General features: G+C 36.1%; 1 protein-coding gene across 39 annotated transcripts in view; it reads left to right on the top strand.

Annotated features, from left to right (window-relative positions):
• NRXN3 (neurexin 3) overlaps window positions 1-23262 on the top strand; it is a 1348849-nt gene that overhangs the window by 96528 nt on the left and 1229059 nt on the right. For 36 of the 39 annotated variants that reach the window (XM_039351578.1, XM_039351582.1, XM_039351597.1 and 33 more), the window contains exons 3-4: window positions 11617-11634; window positions 21191-21220. The exons of the other annotated variants lie outside the window; for them this stretch is intronic. In XM_039351578.1, the coding sequence (XP_039207512.1) occupies window positions 11617-11634; window positions 21191-21220 (48 nt within the window). The remainder of the gene's footprint in view (window positions 1-11616; window positions 11635-21190; window positions 21221-23262) is intronic. 39 annotated transcript variants of the gene reach the window in all.

Below are 23262 nucleotides of genomic sequence, written 5' to 3'. Positions count from 1 at the left end.
GTTTTCAGGAATGTACTGCTTATTCTGGTGTACTTCTATATCAGGGGTGTCAAACTCAATTTCATTGAAGGCCGCATCAGCATTGCGGTTGCCCTCGGGGGGCCAGGTGGGTGTGGCCAGGGTGGGTGCAGCCTACTGGGTGGGCGTGGATGGAGTGGGTGTGGCCTATTGGGTGGGCATGACAACTCTACATTGTTCATGTCAAGGGTGCTTGTGGGGGCCTGGGCAGGAGTGGGGCAGACCTGAGGGTCTCTGACAGAAGGGGGTGGGACCAGGGCAAGTGCCAAGGCATGGTCCACTGGAGGAGCCTCACTGTTCCTCTCAGGCCATGTGGTGGGGCTGGATGGTGGTGCGGGCTTCCCAGAGCCCTGGGCAGCAGAGGTCAAATGCCCAGCCTGGCCCTCGAGCACCCACGGCACCAAGCCCAGCCCCACTTCCCTAAGGGGGTGCCCAGCTGCACTTACCTCCTCCTCAAGGTTGCTGCTGCTGTGCTTGCTTTCCTTACCCAGGTTGCTCATGATGGGTACGAGGGCAAAGTCAGAGGGAGGCCCATTCCCTCTCCATGGGAGAGACCGGGCTTTGTATCCAAAGCTTCCTTAGCAATAGAATGGGAGACCTCTAGGATAGGCCAGGAGGAAGGGGCAAGGAGATGGTGAAAGGGCAGCAGGGCAGGACTAAGGCAGGACTTCCCTCAGACCCTCCCTCTCCTTCTTTCCTTCCTAAGTACAGAGTGGTGGGAAAATATTTGAGATGAGGGAGGGAGAAAAACAGACAAGAAACGCAGCTGGGGAGGTGTCACCCTTCGTGAGGAATGAAGAAATGCACCATCGCCTGGAAGTGGCCAGCACATGGCCCTCACCTACTTCACATATCTGGCTTGGTGGGCTCTGGGGGAGGGGATGCCATGAGCAGCGTGAGAGTCAATGTTACCTGCGCAATGCCCTCCAGCCCCCAGCATGCCTGGTTTTGGCAGGCAGTGGGGCACTTTCTTCACAGTGCCGAGAGGCTGAACCGGGTGGTGCAGATCCAAAAAGAAGTGCAATGCCACCCAGCCTCCAGCTTGCTCAGTTTCGGCAAGCAGCAGGGCGTCTCCTCACAGCGCCGAGAAGTTGAGCTGGGCGGTGTGAAGTTCACCAGCTTTGTACCTTGCTGCCTGCTGAAACTGGGCAGGGTGGGGGCTAGGCAGCATTGCACTTCTCATCAGTTTCGTGCCACCCAGCTGAGCTCTTGGCACTGTGAGGAGAACGCCCCGCTGCCTGCTGAAACCCCTCCCCCAGAGCCCATCAAGCCGGATATGTGAAGTAGGCGAGGGCCATTTGCTGGTCACTTCCAGGTGATGGTGCATTTTTTCATTCCTCACAGAGGATGACACCTCCCCAGCATGCACCCAGGGGGCAGGGGCAATGTGGCAGGGGCTTGTTCCTTACTGTTTCCAGACGGCCATGTGGAGCTAAGACTGAATGCGTTTCAGCATAGGCGGCCACCACAAAATTGTACATTGGCTCCCAGCCGGCCTGGGCCAGGGCCAAGGCAGTGAGGGCCGTTCCCTCACTTTTTCCAGGATGGCTTCGCAGGCCACATGAAACCACTTTGCGGGCCACATCTGGCCCCCGGGCCTTGTGTTTGACATGTCTGTTCTATATGGAGAAAAAGAGAATGCCATTTTGGTGTAGTGGTTAAGGGGCCAGACTAGAAACCAGGTGATCATGAGGTCTAATTCCAATTGGGCCAGTCATACTTTGGCCAATCACACTCTGTCAGCCATAGGAAGAAAGCAGTGACAAACCACTTCTGAAAATCTTGCCAAGAAAATTGCAGGGACTACCCCAGACAGTCTCCAGGGGTCAAAGGTGACTTGAAGGCAAAATATATATCTATATCTCTTTTATATCAATATCCATTTAGCCCATTTAAATTGTTAAAAATTGAAAATAAAACATGAAATTGTTAAAATGAATAGCATTTATGTTAATGTTACCTTTTCATATAAATACAGTACTTTATTTATTTATTTGCATCCTATCTTCCAATCTCCCAAAACAATTTTAATGAACATTTTGAGTCATTTCTGACATGCAGGAGTGAAGAGATGAAAATATATTTTCTTATTCCTTTTATTTTCCTATTATTTGCTACTTTTTTCTACATTTTGTCACTGTGAAAACTGGTTGCTTCACCAAGAAACTTGAGTGTGTGTGAGTGGAGTAATTGTAACAAATAAAAATAGTTAAATTGACATTTTAAGAAAGAAATTTTAATCCCTGACATAGTAAAAGATTACCTTGAATTTATTCAGCTGAGCCCTCCCTCCCCTGGGAAAAATTCTTACTTGATTAATTCTAACAAATTCATATTTCTTCCAAAAATAGCAAATTGAAATATTTCCATGAAGTTAGATGTTTCACTATGTGTTCCCTGAGGATGGAATACGGCTGGTGTCTCATTTTGGTGTTAACAACAGCTTGCTTTTTCTCCTTTATTTCTAAAAATGCATTTTCTTTTGATTTGTCCATTCGCTGAGTGCTAAGAGATTCCTACTAACTATATTTCCAATAAAGATTTAAGGCTGCAATGTTTGCAGTTTCAGATCAGTAGAGATCTGCCTTATAATCTCCAGTTCCCTAGAGAATTTCACTCTGGTAAAAAAATAGCCTTTCTAAAAAAAAAGGAAAAAAAACCTAGAAAACACTTTAAAGCTTTATTTGGCATCCTTATGTTCTTTACATGCTGTTTAAATTCTTCCTGACTGGATCAATTTCATGTATCCTCACAGTCAAAAGCTGCTTGATGAAAGAGATGACATCTCTTTTGATGACATCAAAAACCTAGCCTGTGAGATTTTAGTTGCTTGATAAAACCACTGAGGGCAAACAAACAAACAAACAAAACAAACAGCTGAGTATGAAGTGGAGAAAAATGGAAGCTTTTGAAAAAAATACTAAATTTATAATATAATTTCATTGTTGTCAGAAATATGGTCATTTCAGACCTGTGAATGGAAATATTTTCTAGATCCTTTGTATTCCAAACCATATTGACAGTAATGTGAACTGAACCAGCTTTTATGAATTGTAACCCAAAATTATTACTTCTTCCCTCTCAGAGACATAAAAATGGAAGGAGTATGTGTGAGCGTGTGTCTACTCCCTCAGAAATGTCTCTGAGTGTATAAAATTCTGTATGTTATACAAATAAAAATAAGTCATATGTTCATTTCTGCAAAATAGTCGAATACTACAAATACATTTTTTTCTTCAAGAATTCCCTTCAGTGTTGGATTTTCATACCTGAATCCTGATGACAAAGGAATCTGTGATTGCTTCTGTTGCCTCTGGAAATTGTATTGTGTATTGAGTATTGTGGAATACTTTATCCAGTATGAAAAGAACTATCCCAAGGAAGTGGGCAAAAGTGTCATTATGGTATCATAGGAAATAAGTTAGCTACATCAGATTTCATGTCACCTTCTGTGTTTATGGTGTATTTCTTCTTACTATAATTTTGAAGTGCCCCAATTCAATGGCTTCTCAATTTGTGCCAAAAGCAATTACATAGAGATTGTGGTCAGTGGATTGTGCATTTTATAAGCAGATCACTGGGGTGCAGGAAAAAAGCTATATAGGGCAAGATCAATCACCTCTTTTGAGTTATCAGTGCTTTCTTTACTGATCTTCTTCCTCATAGAGAAAATATCTTTTTGCTTACACCTGTACCTCAGAAGCAATTTTGGAGGTGATAGATTTTGAAGGAGTGGGCTAAATACTTGTGTTTATTCACTCATCAATGAATTTTAATTCATTGATCCAATTGCTAGATTTCATTTAAAAAAAATCAGTGAAAAGGAACTAGAGAATGTGAATGTTTTATCACTTTTTGGTTATCAGAATGAGCTAAAATGCTACATCAGCTCTATGACAGGACATTTATTTATTTATAAAATCTATTGGTCACCCATCTTACTATAGCAGTTACATAAAATCTAAAACATAAAAAGTTAAAAACAAACATTAAAACCAAAAACACATGGGGAAGGGTGGAGACAGCGTGGGGGGAGGTGTGATATGTTATTAATCAACCACCTCCATTATGCTGATCCCCCACTGGTGCCCCAAACCAACTGGTACAGCCACATCTTTAGGCCCTTATGAAAAGATAGGCGGGTTGGGACAATATTCCTGCTAGTGATGGCAAAAAACAAATAGGGTAAGATGATTTTGACATTAAAGAGTTTACATATCTTAGTTTTCACAAATTTCAAGGTTTCCGTGTAGCTACTGCTCTAAAATTGTAGACAGAAGCTCTTTGACTAGTAAGGCAGACTGTATATCAGAAGAACTATAACTATGTTTATCCATGATCTTGATAATTTGGTCTGGTTGCATCTAGGGTATCTGTTGGGACTTGAAGCAAAGTTCTGAATCTTTCTGTGTTGTGACGACAAGGAAAGGGTGTTCTTTGATTGCAATGTTCCTTGTTACATCTTGACCCCAAATCCTCATGCTGAAAAGTGAGAAGCTGTTCTAAGGGACAGAAAAAGAGTGATGACAGGATGATGTGATAAAATGGCAAAACTGTCAGAATAATCCAAGCCAGCGGTGAAAAAAGCTTTGTGATTGTGACTGGCAGGATTTGCTGTGGCATGGCAGCCATGAGAAATAAAATATCTTGTTGTAGTTTGGATCAGAATCAGGCATGGCTTAGAAAACCAAACAACTGTATGTACTGTATAGGAGTCTGGTATATACTTTGCATATGCATTATGTTCCTGATGCAATAATGAGCTTCATAATATTACAGTGTATATTGGAACCTCAGAGTGGCCTATGGATCTGGCAAGTAACAAGGTCATTTCTTTATTTCTGTGGTAGAAGTCCTCCTATGGAATAATGATATGCTAGATTTTACTTGAACTTCTGCATCTGGCCCTAGTTTGTCCTGGTTTGATCAAAGAAGGCCACTTTCTTTTTTTGCTCTCAATGTCTTTTCTCAGCCGTTGCAAAGGCCAAATACATATTTCCTTTATTTGAAGTATTTTATAGATTTTTTAATAAAAAAAATATACTTAGCTTTAGGGAAGTTTCTTTTTGGAATGTCCAGAAGCACTGAAGATTGCTGTGCCTGGCTCTGCTTATTCTGATTTTCATTGATCCAACTACCTCTAAGTGATTGTGTGCTAGAAACTAAAAGATGTATCTTTTGTTAAAGCTTAGTTACACTTACAGAACTGTAATTTATGTTTTGCTTCATTCAGGAAGGGAAACAATCATAGAGCATAAGGTCCTTTGTTTTAATAATTCACAGCCTGCTTCTGAGTATTCCATCAGCACAAGTCAATGAAACTTTCACCAGCAAAGTGCTAGGAAGTTTTGAGCATTTATTCTCTCTATAGAAAACTCCTGTGGTCTAAAGATTATACCTTGGCTTGTGAAGTCAGAGGCCTTAATATGCAACACAGTTAATCACAAAGGTCCTCTGCATCATCTAAAGACTCTTGATGCCAGTACTGATTTTTTTGGCAACCACATATGGAGAAGCTAGCAAATAAGTAATGTTTGGTTCCCAATTTCCTTGGCAAAGGCAATGCTTATTAGCAGACTATAATATTTTAATCAATATAGAGTTTAAGCATAGTTAGGGTATACCTGTTGTCCAATGATACCGCACTGAGTTTCCAGAAAGATCAGCCAGTTTCCCCAAAATCTTTTTTTCTTTCCCAAATTATACCTTTGTCCATCCATATACATTTATTTAAATGTTCTTTACTCTCAAATAGTCCTGAACTGAAAAACAGTTGGATACTTATTGGAACATATGGGAGCATAGCATTTCCATTTGTCCAATAAAAGCTGGCAAAGTCCTAATCACTCCTTTTGGAGAGATCTGCCATGATTTGAGAAAGAAGTAGCATGAAAGAACTTTTCAGTCCCCTCTAGAACAGAGTTTCTCAACCTTATCAACTTTAACATGTACGGACTTCAAGTCCCAGAACTCCTCAGTCAGCATGCTGATATAGATGACTGTCAGTGCTAAATGTTCCTGTCCAACTTCACCCAGAAGAATGCAAATTAAGAGTGACAGAAGATACAGCAACAGAATTACAAATCTGAAAATTATTCCTTCTGCCTCTGTATCAATCTGCCTTTGAATAAGTCAGGTTTTTTTTTAATTCTCCTGCTCTCTAAATTATGCATTTTAAGTTCTGACAAAAATAATGTGATGGAAAAGTAATGCAGGAAGTGAACCCAGTTTCCATACTGACGGTAAAGGAAATAATACTGTTAACTGTATATTTTTTCCAGCTTCTCCATATTTCTTCAGTGTTTCTGGATTCTGATTTATTATTTATTTTTATATATTTATAATTATATTTATAATTATTAGCATCATTCAGTTACTCCAGTGGGCTGTGGGATTTTGTTTTATGAACCAGAGACATATATAGAGCCAGTTCAGATCTTTTTTGAACTTTCAGAAAAGTAGATCTTTGTGTATTTAATTTAACTTTTTTTTTTTACAATTCTGTAACTTTGGAGCATTATTTGCTCAATAGGAGCCTTTGCCAACAGACCTGCCTGAAGATGACATGCAGTGAATTTATGTATTTACATCATATTATCCAACTACAAATGGTATTCAAGGCAACGACAACAATAAAATATAAGTCAGTCTATGATATTTAAAATGTACTTGCTATTAATACAATTTTAAAACCTGACTTCATCATCTTATTTCCTCAGAAAGGAGATAGTGTTTTATTCTTTATTTCTTAAGGCTATTAACTCCATCCAGCACATATTATTCGTATATTAAAGGTTATATACTGTATGATAGCAATGAATTAGGTAAGGTTCTGAGTCGAATATGTATAGCTTCAACATCAAAGACTATTCAAATAAAGTTTTATTTCTTGGTAGGAGGACATCTTAAATTCACATCAAATGTGAATGGGTCCAATGATGGAGGTACAGCCCAAAGATGCTTTTTCACAAGGCAACTAGACTTTCTTGGTTTTTTTTGAAGACGTTTCACTTCTTATCCAAGAAGAAGAAACATCTTTAAAGAAAAAAAAAAAGAAAGTCCAGTGCCTCATGAAAAAGCATCTTTGGGATAACTATGACCTGGATGACTGAGAATCTCCATAGATGATGGAGGTATAGAGAGACATGGAAAAGAATTAACTGATGAGGGCTGCAGTCTACCATGGTTGATATATTTTCAGATTGCCAAGAAAATGAAAAATGATCTGAAGAAAGAAAGACATGACAGAATTTGAAATACTAATACAGAACCAAAACCACCTATAAGGATGGATGGATGGATGGATATCCTTACACACACACACACACACACACAGAGAGAGAGAGAGAGAGAGAGAGAGAGAGAGAGAGAGAGAGAGAGAGAGAGAGAGAGAGACTGAAATAAAACATAGAGACAGAACAAGTAACAATTGTATGACAATATGGATGAAAAATTTTAAACAAACAATTTCAATAGAACAATGTGAGAACTTGAGAAAAACTCGCCCTGTGCTATTTTTTAAGATAAAATTTGCACATCACATTAAACAGGAATTTTTATAAAAGGGAAAGAGTCAGCCTTGTATCCTCATAGCTCTCCCCATGCAACTTTCCAGTTTCTTACAATAGTTTTTTGTGCTGGGACAGCTTTGTCAATCACAGTTGGCTAGGTTTCTAGTGTACAAACCAAGCTACGCTAGATGGTTTTAAATTTGTAGTGTCTGGAGTCACATAACCCTTTAAGTCAAAACCAAACAAAATACATTATGGCACAATGTAATTTATGCCCAAAAAAGAATGAACACATTCTTGTGAGATGCATAATGCACAGTTTGGCTAGCGGGAGCTCTCTAAAGTATGTGCAGTGAAACAGAAGGAAAAGGGTAGGAATTGGAAATGTGAGTTGAACATTTGTTGGATTTGGTTAACTAGCAACTGAATGTATGTAGGTGTGACACTTTCTAGAAAAAACTCTTTGCTTTACAATATTTCTTGTAATCCTTCCCATTCATGCCTCTAATTTCAAAATATTTCCCACTGAAATTCACAAAGGGTGCAAGGAATCTGATCCTACCCCCCACCAAGTGAGGTATAACTAAAGGGGATCAAGTGGCCCAGTAACTGGAGAAAAAGCCTTTCAGTATTAATTCAGATGCTCCTTTTCATTCTGGGGTTGTTCCCATCTGACGTCTGTTCAGAAACTTGGACTGCACAATATGCACAATGGAGGATGAGGCTTAAATGTACTGCATACAAACATGTATGCTATTCTTTAGGAAAAGACATTGAAGAACCATACATTCTCTTTTGTATCAAGAGGACTGATGCCCAACGTAGCTTTTGCCCTGTCCTGCATAATAGTTTGTTTGTACATGCTGAACAAAAGCCTTCCATCTTTCTTTCTGCCTGAATGACAGTGAATCACTATTCATCAGTGACAAAATTCACATGAAATATTTAAAATAAAATGCCGCAGACATTTCATACCACAGGCATGACAGTGATCTGAGCTACAATATCATCTGTTCCTTTTCATCTCCATCGCTCTTCACCGTTTCCCTCTCTGTTTTACCCAAGTGGCTTGTACTGTACCTGACAAAGGCAGTCACCCTGCTGATCCTTATTCCAGTTCTGCTATTAGCATCAAAGAGCAAAAGCAAACAACCTTGGCTTGCAGCTCTGAACTCCACAAAGCCTTGGTAAATGGGCTCTTGGGACCAGGACAAAAGAAATTAGGCATTTTGTTGTCAAGAGACTTCTCATGCTGTTTTTGAAGAGCACTAAGCTAGATAAGAGGATAACCTTTGCCTTGAAGAAATGCATATGAACCCTTGCATTTGAATACATTCTAACTTTTGCTGATTTTTTGCATCACTGAGAAAAGAAATTGGGTGGGCTGATGTCAAGGCTAGCTTGAGTATAAATAGCTTTTGGGTTTTAAGGAGCTAAGTACTTAAGAGGGTTTTTCTACACAAGTTTGCAAAGAAAAGCAGTCTCATAAGGAGAGGATTTGGAGTGTAGAAGTAACGGGAGGTTGAGCTCACCCTTGGGTTGAGCTCTCTTTCTCTATTTGTAAAGATCTAGTTGGCAAAATAGCAATAGTTGTAGAAAGATTACTGTATGTTGCAAACAATATCTTTTTAAAATTAACTTATTTTAAAGTAAAAGTCCACAGCTAGTGACACTATTCTCTCTAATGTTGTTGCTCCATAATAAAATAATTAGTTCAAAGACATTATGTGGTTGCAGATAACCGGTATTTATATTGTCCAAGTTTTGTTTTATTATTATTTTAGTTAAAAGACTGCTAGTAGGGGGTCAGGGTTTTAAAGTATTTTAACTGATTCAAAGTTGCATTAATCTCTTTATTAAAAAATAGTGTTGTTCTGTTAGATATTAGCATTTTGAATCAACTCCTTATAATTCCAGAAATCATCTTGAATACATATCACTTAATACACTGCTTTTTACTAGCCAGGAATTGGTGAAAGGAGGAAAAAAGGGCAGCAAAGTCAGAGTGATGATGTCACATGGATGGGGCTGTGTTAAATGTTTGGACAGGGCCAGGATTTTCCATAATTAGGGGTATTTGTTGCATTTTCCTTTGTTTAAACTGTGTTCAGCTGCTTAGTTGGGTCAGACAATTGTGTTGCTGAAATCCAGTGACATTATGAAGGCTTTGGACATTGCAAAAAAAGACTTGGGGAGGTGGGGGTTGCAAGTTCCATACACAAAGTACTTAAACTTCAAGATAGATTTTGTTTTAAGCTATGGCTTTCTAAAACTCTAAGTCAAGTAAATATGGAGAACAATACAGGTAACTGAAAAATGATATAGCAGCCATCCTTATGAATTAGTTTCTGAAGATCTAATTCTAATGTTGTTTACTATAACTTCTCTCTTTAATATGAACAGCTCTGTTTTTTGTTATTTTTGTACATTTTTTTAGAAATAAGACTACTATGTGTAAAGTTGTGTAAGCACATCTAAAATTGTACTATTAGTGTACAGTACTGTACTGTAAAAATATAGCAACATATTTTGTACAAGCAACATTGCAAATATACCTAATATTAGAGAGAAAATTGCAAGCTGTTGCACTCTTTGCTACCTAAGCACATGTATTTGAATTTGCCATCTGGGCAGTAGGAAAAAAAGTTAAAATAGAAACCACAAACAATGTGACAAAGAAAGGAAAGTGTATTATTTAAGCAGAAATAGCTCCTTACAGCCATTTGTATGTTCTTTCCTATGCAGCAAATAGACACTTGAAAGGGGATTCAGATTGAGAACATGATAAGAGTTAAATCTTATCTTTTAGCACCATGTACCCAGTTCAAATCTTCCTACCTCCCCAGGAATTGCATTTAAAAAAAATGAAGGAAAAAAAAAGAAAAAAAGATTGTAGAATTTTTGGATGCTCAGGTCTAAAACAGTAGAGCATTCACAGTATCCTCCAGAAGATGATCTAGTAAACTAATCTACCAAGCCTATTTTGAAATAAGATAGTTGAGAGGATTTCTCTAAGAATCACTGATTTTGTTGAAAACTCACTATTGTCTATTTTGTATGGGTAATTCAGTGATGTTTATGGATGGTATTCATAATTCACAGAAAGTGTGTTCATATTATAGAACTGCTATTTTTTAAAATAGTGTTAGTTTTTAATGACCAGAAAATGTGGCATGCTCTCTGTTGTAATTGAAGAGTAGATTAGATGAATATGTAGTTGGCGAAGTTTATAAGATTATTGTGTTTCTGCTTTTTCAGAAATTGTTTATCAATTCAGGGGGTAAAAATAAAGGATGTACACATGAAATACAATTTATTTAGGATTCAGATGATAGGAAATCATGGAATTTCTTCACTTTGGTTTGTTTGCCTGCTGTTTCTGTTAAATGAAATGCTATGATAGAAAGATGTGGTCCTTAATGTAAAATATGTGTTTTTCCATTTATTAATTGGAAAGGGAGTACACAGAAAACTTCAGTAAAATTTCTGCAATGTCTGCAATGAAGGATGATCACTGGAAACTGGGCATAAAGAACGACAGTAGTTTTGGTTTTGTTTTCTTTTGTTTGCTAGACCTCAGAATCTGGAAAACCAATAATTGGTCATAAATTCAAATGAAGCCTTTCGGAAGGGGAAACAATTTGCCTTTTTCTCCAATATTACTTATAAGTTCATGAATTTATGAAAATAGAACTGTTATTCTGTGAGGACAGTCTTTTTTTTTCCTTTTTAAAATCTATTTGTGAAATAAATACCACAGAATATTCTAACCAATATTCTTGCAGGTCTCTGTGTTGGAGCTATCTGATTCTGGAACTTCTTTCTCTCTCCAGACAGATGTGATATCTGATTAATTTCTACATGCACAGGGGAGAGGGGATCCAAGCCCTTTTCCCTTGCATGATGGGGCAGATGGCTGAGGATGAATGATTTTTTTAAAACACATTTCTGGTTTTGCATGTAACTGATTTCCATGCAAAGAAGCTAAGCTGCTGGTGTGTATGCATGTGGGTTTCTAATATGTTTTCTCTTTCTCTCTTTCTTTGCTTCTTCCCTTTTCCTGCTTCCTATGAAAATGTTTCATCAGATGCCAGTCATGTTCCAGGTGAGTGTTTGGCTTGCCAGAGTGTGGGAAGCTGCCTTCTAAGGATGGCAACGAGGAAGAATTTCAGTTGTGAGGTCTAGAACACATATTTCAGTCAATTGACAGGCATTTCATCAGCTGTACTAGATAAACACATTATGGTATACACAAATGTGGAGGTGTAGTAGTTATTTTCTTAGAAAGCACACAATGAAGTGACAAAATACTCTGCACAGCAACTGCAATACAAATTAAGAAATAATATGGATTCACTGTCACTTTCTAATCCATTTCAAATGAAATGTTGCCCTTAAAGTCAACACTTGATGTTTTGCTAATACCACATAGAAATTTCCAAGAACTTTATGAAATGTAAACTGATAAAAGAAGTAACACACTGAAAAATCAAAATGTAATAATTAGTGCCCAGAAATTGGTCATGGTGCAATATAGTTAATGAAGACAGGCTAAATTCATTTAATTCATAATTAAATTCATTAATTCATTTCTCCACTTCAAGGTAATATTCATCCAAAATGAACACTCACTACCAATTCCTGTGCTTATTCCACTGTTCCATTCTACTGTGCAACCCTAATTTCATAACTTTGATTTATCTTTCATTGAAGTCTGTAGACCTATTGCACAATGCCAGCCAGATTGCTCTATTTTTCCTGTGACACAGGAAGCTTTATTATGCAACAGATAGGAGATAGAAGTAGGGATTCAAAATTAGATGTTTTACACAACTCAGGTTTTAAAAAAGAATTTGAAATCATCCCCAGAGAGGTGCAGTGTTCAGCATAGAATGGTTGATTAATGGTTTCTTCTTCTATCAGACAATTTGAGTTGAATTTATACTTTAATTCTTAATTAGGCTTTAACTGCTTTAGATTATTTTGTAATTTTAAACAATCTATAGAAGAAAAGGCAATATACAAACTGAACAAAGAAGCACTTTTTTAGATAGATGGATAGATAGATAGATAGATAGATAGATAGATAGATAGATAGATAGATAGATAGATAACTTTTATTGTCATTTTTTATTGTGGGCACATTGGCACACATTAAAAATGAAATTTAGTTCTTTGTTCTCAAAGTGTACACATACATAACACACATTTAAACATACTATATACAACATATATGTAGACCTACATCCTTACATATAAATAACATATAAATATTAATCACTGTCTATCTTTAATACATAATGGAAGTAGGAAGCTTTAGAGTTCACAAGGTTAATACTGTATGGAACAAAACTGTGACTGAATCTGGATGTTCTGCTTTGGATACCATGGAGGCTCCTCCCAGAAGGTAACAAGGATAACAGGTTGCGAAGAGGATGTGTAATGTCCCAGACAATCTTGCGGACCCTGCTCAAGCAACGCTTATATGCCATGTCCTGTATGGAAGGAAGGGAACTGCCAACAATCTTTTCAATCACCCTTACCATTCTCTGCATTGCCTTCCTGTCTGAAGCAGTGATGCTTCCAAACCAGACTGTGATGCTGAATGACATTTTGCTGTTTAAAATTGCAGCTCCATTTTAAGAGATATTCAAGGTCAGAAATTTTGGAAAAAAAGAGTGAAGGATTTCTGAGCAGTCCTAATAAGAATGAAACTAAAGGAATCTAAAGGAACAAGTGATTTATAACATGGCCCTGAACATAGTGCCAGAACTCAGATAGTAATTGGAGACTTTTCTTCAGGACCCTGGACAGATACCAGGGAGGTCTTTGAGAAACTTCTGATAGCCTTATATTTCATTCTGTATTACTATTCAGATCCTTGGTGCTCTCTTGAGTTGGTTGTTTTGTTGCAGACATTTCATTACCCAACTACGTAACATCATCAGTGCTAGAAGGAACCCTGACCAATATTCTATTGATATTATTATCTTAGGCCTTGCCTCTGTGCTAGAAAAAGGACATTACAATTACTGGAAATAATTATCTACCCTGCATGTAATGTTCTATCATATTTCAATTCTATCCATAGTCCATCTAATTATTAACAGTGTTAGTAGTACCATGTGAGGCTGTTTGTATTAAAAATCCAGTTTGAAGTAGTGGTTAAGTGGTGGTCTAGAAACCAGGAAATTATGACTTCTGGTCCAGCCTTTGGATTGAAAGTCAGCTGGGTGACTTTAAGCCAGTCACTCTCTGTCAGCACAACCCACCTCACAGGGTTGTTGCTGTGGGCAAAATAAGAAGAGGAAGGAATATTATGTACGTTCACTGCCTAGAGTTATTTATAAAGTAATAAAGGTGGGTTAAATATCTAATAAATATATAAATATAGATAAATAAGGATCTTTACTTCTTTGTTGGATATAGCCCAGGGATCATGATTTATTACTCTTGACTTTATGATCTTTTGACGTGAAAGTGCCTCCTTCATGTGTGGTGTTATGTTTTAGATCCAGTGTCTCCATAAGTTGGGACAGAAGTTGTCCTGATTCTACTGGCCCATCTGAATTATGACAGCCCATCACTGATGGCTTACTTTGATCATGATAGAAGCAGGTCAAGAAACTTTTAAGTGAGAAAAAAATATTTATTGACTTATTTATTTAGACTATCCTACCTTGTCTTCAACTTCAGATTCCCAGACTGGCCTATAAAGAACAGGAAAAAGTGAGTTCTTGCTCCCAAGTTAATTCTCTAAATAATACAACAAACATTAAGCTGGAAAATAAAGAAAAAAGGTAAACACAGGTGAACACTTTGTTATAGTGTTCAGCATCAAAGAGAAATAATTTAGCAGGCCATACAGATGGTATTGATACAAGCTGGAAGAGCTGTGGTTTTTCCATCTGGAGACCACAGCATGGAGGTTAATGAAAGAACTACTATCATCTGTATCTGTATTTACATATAGTGTAGAATGCCTACTTGCTGTTACTTATTTTTCTAATAGGCACCATACATAAAGAAAGACATTAGAAGGGTCTTTGTGTTATGCCTAGTTTTATTTCAGCAATAACTCTCACTTTATTCTCATCTTTTTCAGAACAAATTTATCTAATATCCACACCACCTTTTTTCATACTTGCAACTATCTATTTATTATATTATCTTGTCCTTGAATTAAGAATCCCAAAGGAGGCCCTTGTTTGTATAATATCAATTGGAGAAATAAATTACACACTCTCTCTTTCTGTCTTAACCATGCCTAAACTTTGGACTTTCCATCCAAGAGAGATGCTGTAGCCTTTCCCCCCCCCTTTTTTTCTTTTTAAATTGTTCACCCCTTGAGGCTTTTAGTTTAACTTTTAATTGAATAGTTTTTTGTGAACTCAATCACTGTTATTGATTCAATCATTTTTATTGTTCAATTTTATTTTCATTTCTAAATGCTCCTTCTCTCTGCTTTGGGAACTGAAGGGCCTTTCAAATTCAATCAAACACCTCTGTAGTCATTTTGTTTAATCAAGTCAAGAAATTATATTTATATTCCTCTTTCTTATGTGCTTAGGCAATTTGATTTTTCCTTCTTATACTTACATCCTTTATGAACAGGAAATAAGGAAATAGGAGCTACTGACACAATGCAGTATGGCATAACTCTAAAAGAAATTCTATCACTTATGACATCTGTTTTATCACTGTCTCTATATTGAAGTATGATGTACTTGATGAAGTGAACTTTATTCCATGAACACATAATACATTTGATAGTCTTTATGATGCTAAAGAACTCATATATTTAACTTCATTGGTAAATTTCAGATGTAAAAATTATAATTTGATTCAAAAGTAGCAGTGTTACTATCAGTGCAGTAACAATGATCTGACAGTAGAATCCAGCTGCAAGATGCACACTGAGTTTTTAATAGCCAGAAGTATATAGAATCTAATAACTAAATAAATTAGCTTCATTGATTAACTAATCAAGTAGACAGGCCCAAACTATTGTTCAATAATACAAGCTCCTCATGAAAGGTCTAGCATTGGTTGTAGCCAAATGGGTATCCCCAGGGTTTCTGTAATCCAGGGCTGCCAAAATTGTGTGAAATGAAACTTAATTGGAGTGAATTCCTCATTTTCATGCCAGTCATTTTAATTTTTTGGACTGATATTTCTGTTACCAGTGCTGCATGTATGGCTACTTGCTGTGTTGGTTTTCTTATCACCATAAATATGTTTTCACTTTTAATAATCACTATTTTGTTTCTCAAGTCTCTTTAAAATTGTCTTAGATCTTAAACCAAGAATAAAACCCATGGGATTTGTATAACTAGTGTCACATTTAGTGTGTTATCTGACCTGATTTAGAGACATATTATTTAACTTCATTTAATATTTATGCCTCCTCTTTTTTATGACAACAGTGTAAAAATACTAAATACTGCAGTTCAATAGCAAAGGTTATTATATAATGCAGTGGTTCTCAACCTTTCTAATGCCGTGACCCCATAATACAGTTCCCCATGTTGTGGTGACCCCCACATGGGTGTGGCCACCAATAAGAGGGAGTAGGACAGCTAGGGAAAAGGGAAAAAATGGCGGACAGCGTGGTTTGGCGACCCCCGTGAAATGGTCATTTGACCCCAAATTGGGGTCCCGACCCACAAGTTGAGAACCACTGATATAATGTAATAACCTAAAATCCAAAGCACATACATTTACAATCTACTTTGGAAACAAATATATTGTGTTTGTATGTGCATTGATTTTTACAATTGCAATCAAAATTCTTAAAATTATATTTTAAAAATAGGTAAGGGTAATGCAACAGAAAGTGCACCCATTTTCAAACTTGCTCATGAAAAAAATAGTTGAGATTACTTTGAACAACTTTCCCAAAGTTAAGAAAGCTGTTCTGTTGGGAGGATATTAAATATAAAAAGATAGCTTTATATTAATCTGCATGATACTATTTTTGCCTCTGAAGTTGACAGAGATTTACTTAAAAAGTCTCAATTAGGTATGTGAAAAAACCAGAATAGCACAATTGTTACTTGTAACTGATTGGAAGTGGTTCCAGGCTGGCTGGCCCCTATTCAGGATCATATACCCTTAACTACCATGTATTAGTTTGGGCCAGTCACTCTCAGCCCAACCACCTCATAGGGTTGTTGTTGTGGGGAAACAGGAGGTATAAGTAATATACCTCCTTGAGTTATTTATAAAAATAATAAAGGCAGGATAAAAATCTAACAATAATAATACTAATGATTTAGATAAGTTTGTCTTCTAACACAACCACTGTTTTACCAAATGAACACCATAAATTTAGAGGCTATGTTCTTGTACAGTATGTACAGAGATAAAGAAATCAAAATTCTTCAAAAGCATTTTCTCTGTCATGTGTTTCCTCATTTTTATCTGGAAGGAAATTCTGTGAAGTTGTTTTGAAACTTTTAATCTAGGTTCACCTGTCAGGTCATTCAAGTAGCTTTTCTTTATCTCTTCTCCCTTCCATCACTGATTGGACCCAGTTCCATCACTGAACAGAAACCAGAACACAGTAGTACTGAAGAAGACTCATTTTTCACTGTGCTTTAGGTTTGTTCCATAATTCTTCCCTGCTGTCATTCATAGGTAAAAACAGTAGTCTGTGGAACTAAATAGAACCATACGTCTTCCATCATGCTGACACAGTCTCTTTGTTCTAGCTGACATAAAAAAGTCCTCCACCCAACATAGCATGGGCTGAGTTTAACAAGACAAGCTATAATTAAGAAGAACAAAAAGACTGTATCGTCCTTCTTGGCCTCAATCACTTGTCATTTTAAACTGGCTTTTTAATGCACTTCTACTCCTTTATGTTTAGTGGCTTTAATTTCCTGCTCTGTAAGTGCTAAGAGCCTGGCCATAATTAACATTGATAAAAAAAGATGATAGTTCCAAGGTTTCTATTTTGAGTACCCAATCCACAGAAATGCCCCCTATAAGTCCTTAAAGAACACGGCCTGTGTTTCAGCACATCATTCTTTCATATAATTGTCCTCTGAAGCTACTTTTAAAAAAATCCTTCTAAGAGTCTGAGTTCATATAGATCCAAAGGTTGGCCTTAAGCACTTTGCACAATTAGCAATATGTAATTCTTTTCTTTAATATGGAAAGTGGAACTGCATATTTATATTTAAAAAGAGATAGCTTTAATTCCTGAAAGCAGTGCTTTGAGGTCTATCGTGATTAAATCTGGCTTTTTTTATAATAACTTTATTAGATTTTTAAACAAGAAAGATAAAAACTAACATAAACTAATATTTAAGATGAAAGAAAAAAGAAAGAGGAAAACCAAAAGTGGAAAATAAAGAAACGTAAAGAAATGATTTCCAATTTTCTTTTACAGCAATTATAGATATAAATTTCAATTAAACTTTTATTCTATGGATACAAAATAATTTTCATTTTTTATCATGTAATATTTTTTCTATTCTCCAAACCCATGTATCATTTTATTTTATTTTTTGAGCAAAAAGTCCAAAAGTATTAAACTTATTGGTATTAAACTTAAGATCTTTTTTCTAATCAAGGCTATTAATTTAGTCATCTCTGCAAGCTCAATCATTTTCACCATCCATTCTTCCATTGTGGATAATGTCAAATTTTTCCACTGTTGTGCATATAAAAGTCTCACTGCAGTTATGTTATATAAAAACAGTTTCGGGACTTCTTTTTCTAATTTTTTTGTCAGTCCCAAAAGTTCCTATGACTTCACTGTATATTTAAAATCATCTGGATTAATGTATATACCTAGATCCATTTTTTAGCTTTTTTTTACATGTCTACCAGTCATGATAAAAAGTCACCTCTTGTTCACATTCAGCATAGATTTGAAGTACCTGTATACATTTTAGACAGATTTTCTGGTGGAAAATACCAACTCTCTTCAAGATTATTATACAATATCAACCCTTTCATGTTCATATTATCATGTTCTATTTGTATGTTATAACCAAAATTTTTAGCCCAGTTTATCATACATTCTTTCACTTGTGTTTCTATTTCAAATTTTAGTATATACATATGCCATAATATGTTATAATAATAATATAATATAATATAATATAATATAATATAATATAATAAAGTTGGAAGGTACCTTGGAGGTGATCTAGTCAGGCAGGAAACCTTATACCATTTCAGACAAATGGCTGTCCAGTCTCTTCTTAAAAACATCCAGTGTTGGAGCATTCAGCCACACATGTCCCCCCTCATCCTTCTTTTCATTAAACTAGACATAACCCAATTCCAGCAACCGTACCTTGTATGTTTTACCTTCCAGTCCCCTAATCATCTTTGTTGCTCTTCAAAAATCATTTTGTTAGACATGTCATAGTGAGAACATAGAATAGATATAAACTCAGGTTGTGTCTGAAAATACTGTGTGGCTGAATGGTAAAACATGCAAGGGACATGATAGCAGTGTTCCAATATCTCAGGGGCTGCCACAAAGAAGAGGGAGTCAAGCTATTCTCCAAAGCGCTTGAAGGCAGGACAAGAAGCAATGGATGGAAACTAATCAAAGAGAGAAGCCACCTAGAACTAAGGAGAAATTTCCTGACAGTTAGAACAATTAACCAGTGGAACAACCTGCCTCCAGAAGCTGTGAATGCTCCAACATCAGAAGTCTTTAAGAAGAGATTGGACAGCCATTTGTCTGAAATGGTATAGGGTTTCCTACCTGAGCAGGGGGTTAGACTAGACCTCCAAAGTTCCTTCCAACTTTATTATTATTATTATTATTATTGTTGTTGTTGTTGTTGTTGTTAAGTCTATATTAAACTTAGCCTTGTCATATCACAGTTAAATATTCAACTTAACCTTAAAATAATTTCCTTTATGCTTCAGTATTTTTTTTCAGCATTGCCCACTCTTCTATCTAAATTAAACAACAAGCTGCAAAAATAAATTCAAACTAGGTAAACGGAAACTAGGTAAACAGCAGCACTTATTCTAAAAGCATTTGTTCTGTAATCACATATTTCAAATTTTTATGCTTACTTTTAAAAATGATTTTACACTATTGAACTATCATTATTTTCATCATTTTTTCCTATGCTATCATGATTTCAACCTTAAATTGAATTGTACACTGGCATACAGATGAAGTAAAAATACTGCAATTCAATAATGTCTTACAGTTTATTCAAACCAAAAATTGGGAACATATCTTAACCCAGTAAAGCTGTTGCATTGATAATCAAGGAAATAAGAATTTCTCACTGTACTTTTTGTTAATTCTATCTACCTTCCTTCCTCCATTCTCCAACACACACACACATAGATACACACACACACACACACACACACAACATTCTTAATTGCAAGAATTAAGAATTATACATATGTGTGCATGTTGTTGTTGTTGTTAATTGCGAAGTCGTGTCCGACCCATCGCGACCCCATCAATTCAAGAGTTCTTTTGGATGAATATTTATTTACTTTGAACAGTTTGGATTTAAGTTTTTAGAAGTAAAGAAATAAGAAAAGATGACTACATTACTAGGGCTGTGCAAATCCTTTGAAAGAGATGCTTTGGAACACCCAGAGATCCATAGAAAACATTTCTCAAATCTTTCACACAGCTATGGTTTCCCCAGGCTGCTTCAGAAACTTCTCCCATGAACATAGAAAACATGTGGCTGTGTTAATGATTTCAAAATGTACTTCTGTATGTTTCAAAGCATTTATTCAAGAGCATTTGCATTACTGTTGAAATTACTAATCTAAAGGCTAGTAGTTGTTGGGAAATCTGATGGATTAATTTGATATCCTGACATGCTATCAAAATGAATTAAAATTGGTTTTAGAACTGCAGTGGTATTTTGAGGTTAATGGTGGATGATAAGCTTTTAATGAAGAGCATGCACTAAAATTTTGGCATGACACCTTTATAATATTTACAATACAATGAGGATGATTGTCTTCAAAACCGTTATAAGTTGTCTTACTTTTCCTTCCAGGGCTTGTACTTAACACAAACAACTAATTATGAGTGTATATCTTTTCTTAAAATCAGTCTCACTGACACTGATGGAATGTGTACAGGTATCCTCGACTTACAACAATGCATTTGGTGATCAAAGTTACAATCGCACTGAAAAAAGTGACTTATGGCCGTTTTTCACACTTGCAACCTTTGTAGCATCCTGATGATCATGTGATCAAACTGTGATCACCATTTGTAATCTGTTGACAAGCAAAGTCAATGGGGAAGCCAGATTCATTTAACAACTGTGTTACTAACTTATCAACTGTGGTGATTCACTTAACAACTGTGGCAAGAAAGGTTGTAAACTGAGGCAAAACTCACTTAACGGATGTCTCATTTAGCAACAGAAATTTTGGGCTCAATTGTGATCGTATGTTGAGGACTACCTGTATTCCTGTTTTTTCTCTGCAGCCCAGATTTTCTCCTGTAATAGAGGAAGCTCTGGGCATGTGCATGTGTGTGTATGTGTGCATGCATGCAAGGAATATAACAGCCATGCATTCATTGATGAAGTATGTGATATTCCCCAAATTATTGAACTATATAAAGGTATATATGTTTTCCTGTGTTTTCTTTCTGCTTTATTCTGTCTTATTTACTTTCTTTCTGTTTCTCAAAGGCCTTTCACATCTGATGATGAGCGAGCAAGGTAAGTCTTTTCTTTCCTGCCTTCCTCAGCAACTAATTAAAGCTTCATTAAGCAACCCTTTTGGAAAACAATCAGATATTATATATCTTCTTCAAACTTTTGCATTTGTATCACCCATTTGCCAGACTGCCAGACTCTACAGAAAATAATTTTCATGACCCGAAGTCCAATGTATTGGAGTAAATGAATATATACATATAAAAGAAACATTGGAGGAGAAATGCAAAATTTTCATTCTCTTATATGGAAGCATTACTTTCATGTTTTCAACTCTAGTACAGTGACTTGTTAGTCACTGGCCTTCAAAATTAGTTAGTGATATGTAAGATTGTGATAACAATTTTCATGGCATCGATCAAGGACCTGGGAGGCAACATTTGCAGTCATTTTCCTGTCACTTTGCAGCAGTTTTATAGTTTTATACATATTTTGGTGTGTAGACTTGGTCTGCAGAAAGAGCTAATTCTAAAACAGGAATCATGCTTATTGAATTTGAGTTGTCTATTGTGTTGCATTATTTGAAAATCGCAGAACAGGTACATTGGTGTTATGCTGATCATAAAGAAATGACACAGCTGTTTGAGTATTTCATATGAGATTATGAAATATTTAGATAGACATGTTGCTGGAAGTTAGGTGGTATAATAATAATACAAAATACCAAAACCTGCAAATAGAAGTAGAATGATTGTGGCAAAATAAAGCAAAGATAGTGCTAATAGCGATAGGCTTATAGGTTTCAATCTCAGAACAACTGGAGCACCATTTGAACATCATCAGCATTGACAAAATCACCATCAGTCAATTGCAAAAGGCAGCTTTACTTGGAATAGCTTACATCCTGCAATGGAATCTTTAACACCAGCAGACAACAACATCTGCTTATCCCAGGTCCTTGGGAAGCACTTGGTATTTATTTGCGTATATATGCCAAACCCAGTCTATAAATATCTGGCTGACTGTGCGCCCAACCATAATAATAATTGGGTTGTATCTTAATTTTTATCTTATCAAGCAGCAGACCAGGCAAGGCGGTTGAGCTGGAATCACAACATTAAGATGTATAAGTGTATACTGTATAAAATTCAAAATGGAATACAAGTGTTCCACTTTAGCTGCATTAAAACAAATAAAAATATGTCATATGGCAGGTTATCCATGTTTTGATAGATGGCACAGTTTGGGAGCTGATAACCCCCTTTACACTGTTGTTGTCACTTTTTAAAAATAATCTGGAAAGAAAGTAAGGATGAAATCAGCAGTGCTTATATCACAGTAAGGTGACACAGATATCTGATTCTTGCATACTTTGCTATGAGATACATTTGCAGAGTATTTTTCTATAAGCCAGTCATTTTAATAATGAAGAAGTGTACACTTTTATTTAGCTAGTTTGGAATATTGATGAATGTGCTGGCCAGTAGGACATATTGCATACATGCTGCATTAAGCCAGCACTTTTTAAATCTCGATTTGTTAAATAAGCATAGTAGTGTGGTTTTCATGTTAAACTGAAATGGGCAGATATACTATTTTGCTAAGCAAAAATAACTGTGTAATGCATAGGCCAAACGAATTTGGGTTTTTTTAGTTGATAAGCTGCAGTTCATTCAATTTAAAGGCAATCTTGGCTCCTTAGACTACCTCTAAACATGGCTGTTTTCTTTCATGTTCCTTCTATTTACTCATTAGGCTAAGAACCTCTGACACTTCTTTCATTTCTCTTTCTTAATCTGTTGAACACCTATATTTATCTTTTCAGCTAATTCTTTCCTAAATTCATCAAAATTATATAGAGTGTGTAACATGCTAATGTCTTTGTGTAAATGGTTTATTTTTAAATACATATTATATACAGTGGGAATATAATATAAAATTCAGTGTGCCTTTATACATCCAGTACAACTATGCAAGCTATTCATCCTACACCATTGTAGGTAGGTGGAAAACATATTTCCACGGAATACTTTTCTTTTTTTCTTTGTCTTAACCTTGTTTTCTTTATGGTCATTTTGATGTGTTTTGCTGGATTTTTAACATGC

Source organism: Crotalus tigris, unplaced genomic scaffold (genome assembly GCF_016545835.1).
Source record: "Crotalus tigris isolate CLP2741 ecotype Arizona unplaced genomic scaffold, ASM1654583v1 scf7180000018371.15429387391:27106975, whole genome shotgun sequence".
Taxonomy (NCBI): domain Eukaryota; kingdom Metazoa; phylum Chordata; class Lepidosauria; order Squamata; family Viperidae; genus Crotalus; species Crotalus tigris.
The sequence above is the reverse complement of the archived record's forward strand: the minus strand, read 5'-3'. Positions and strand labels throughout refer to the sequence as shown.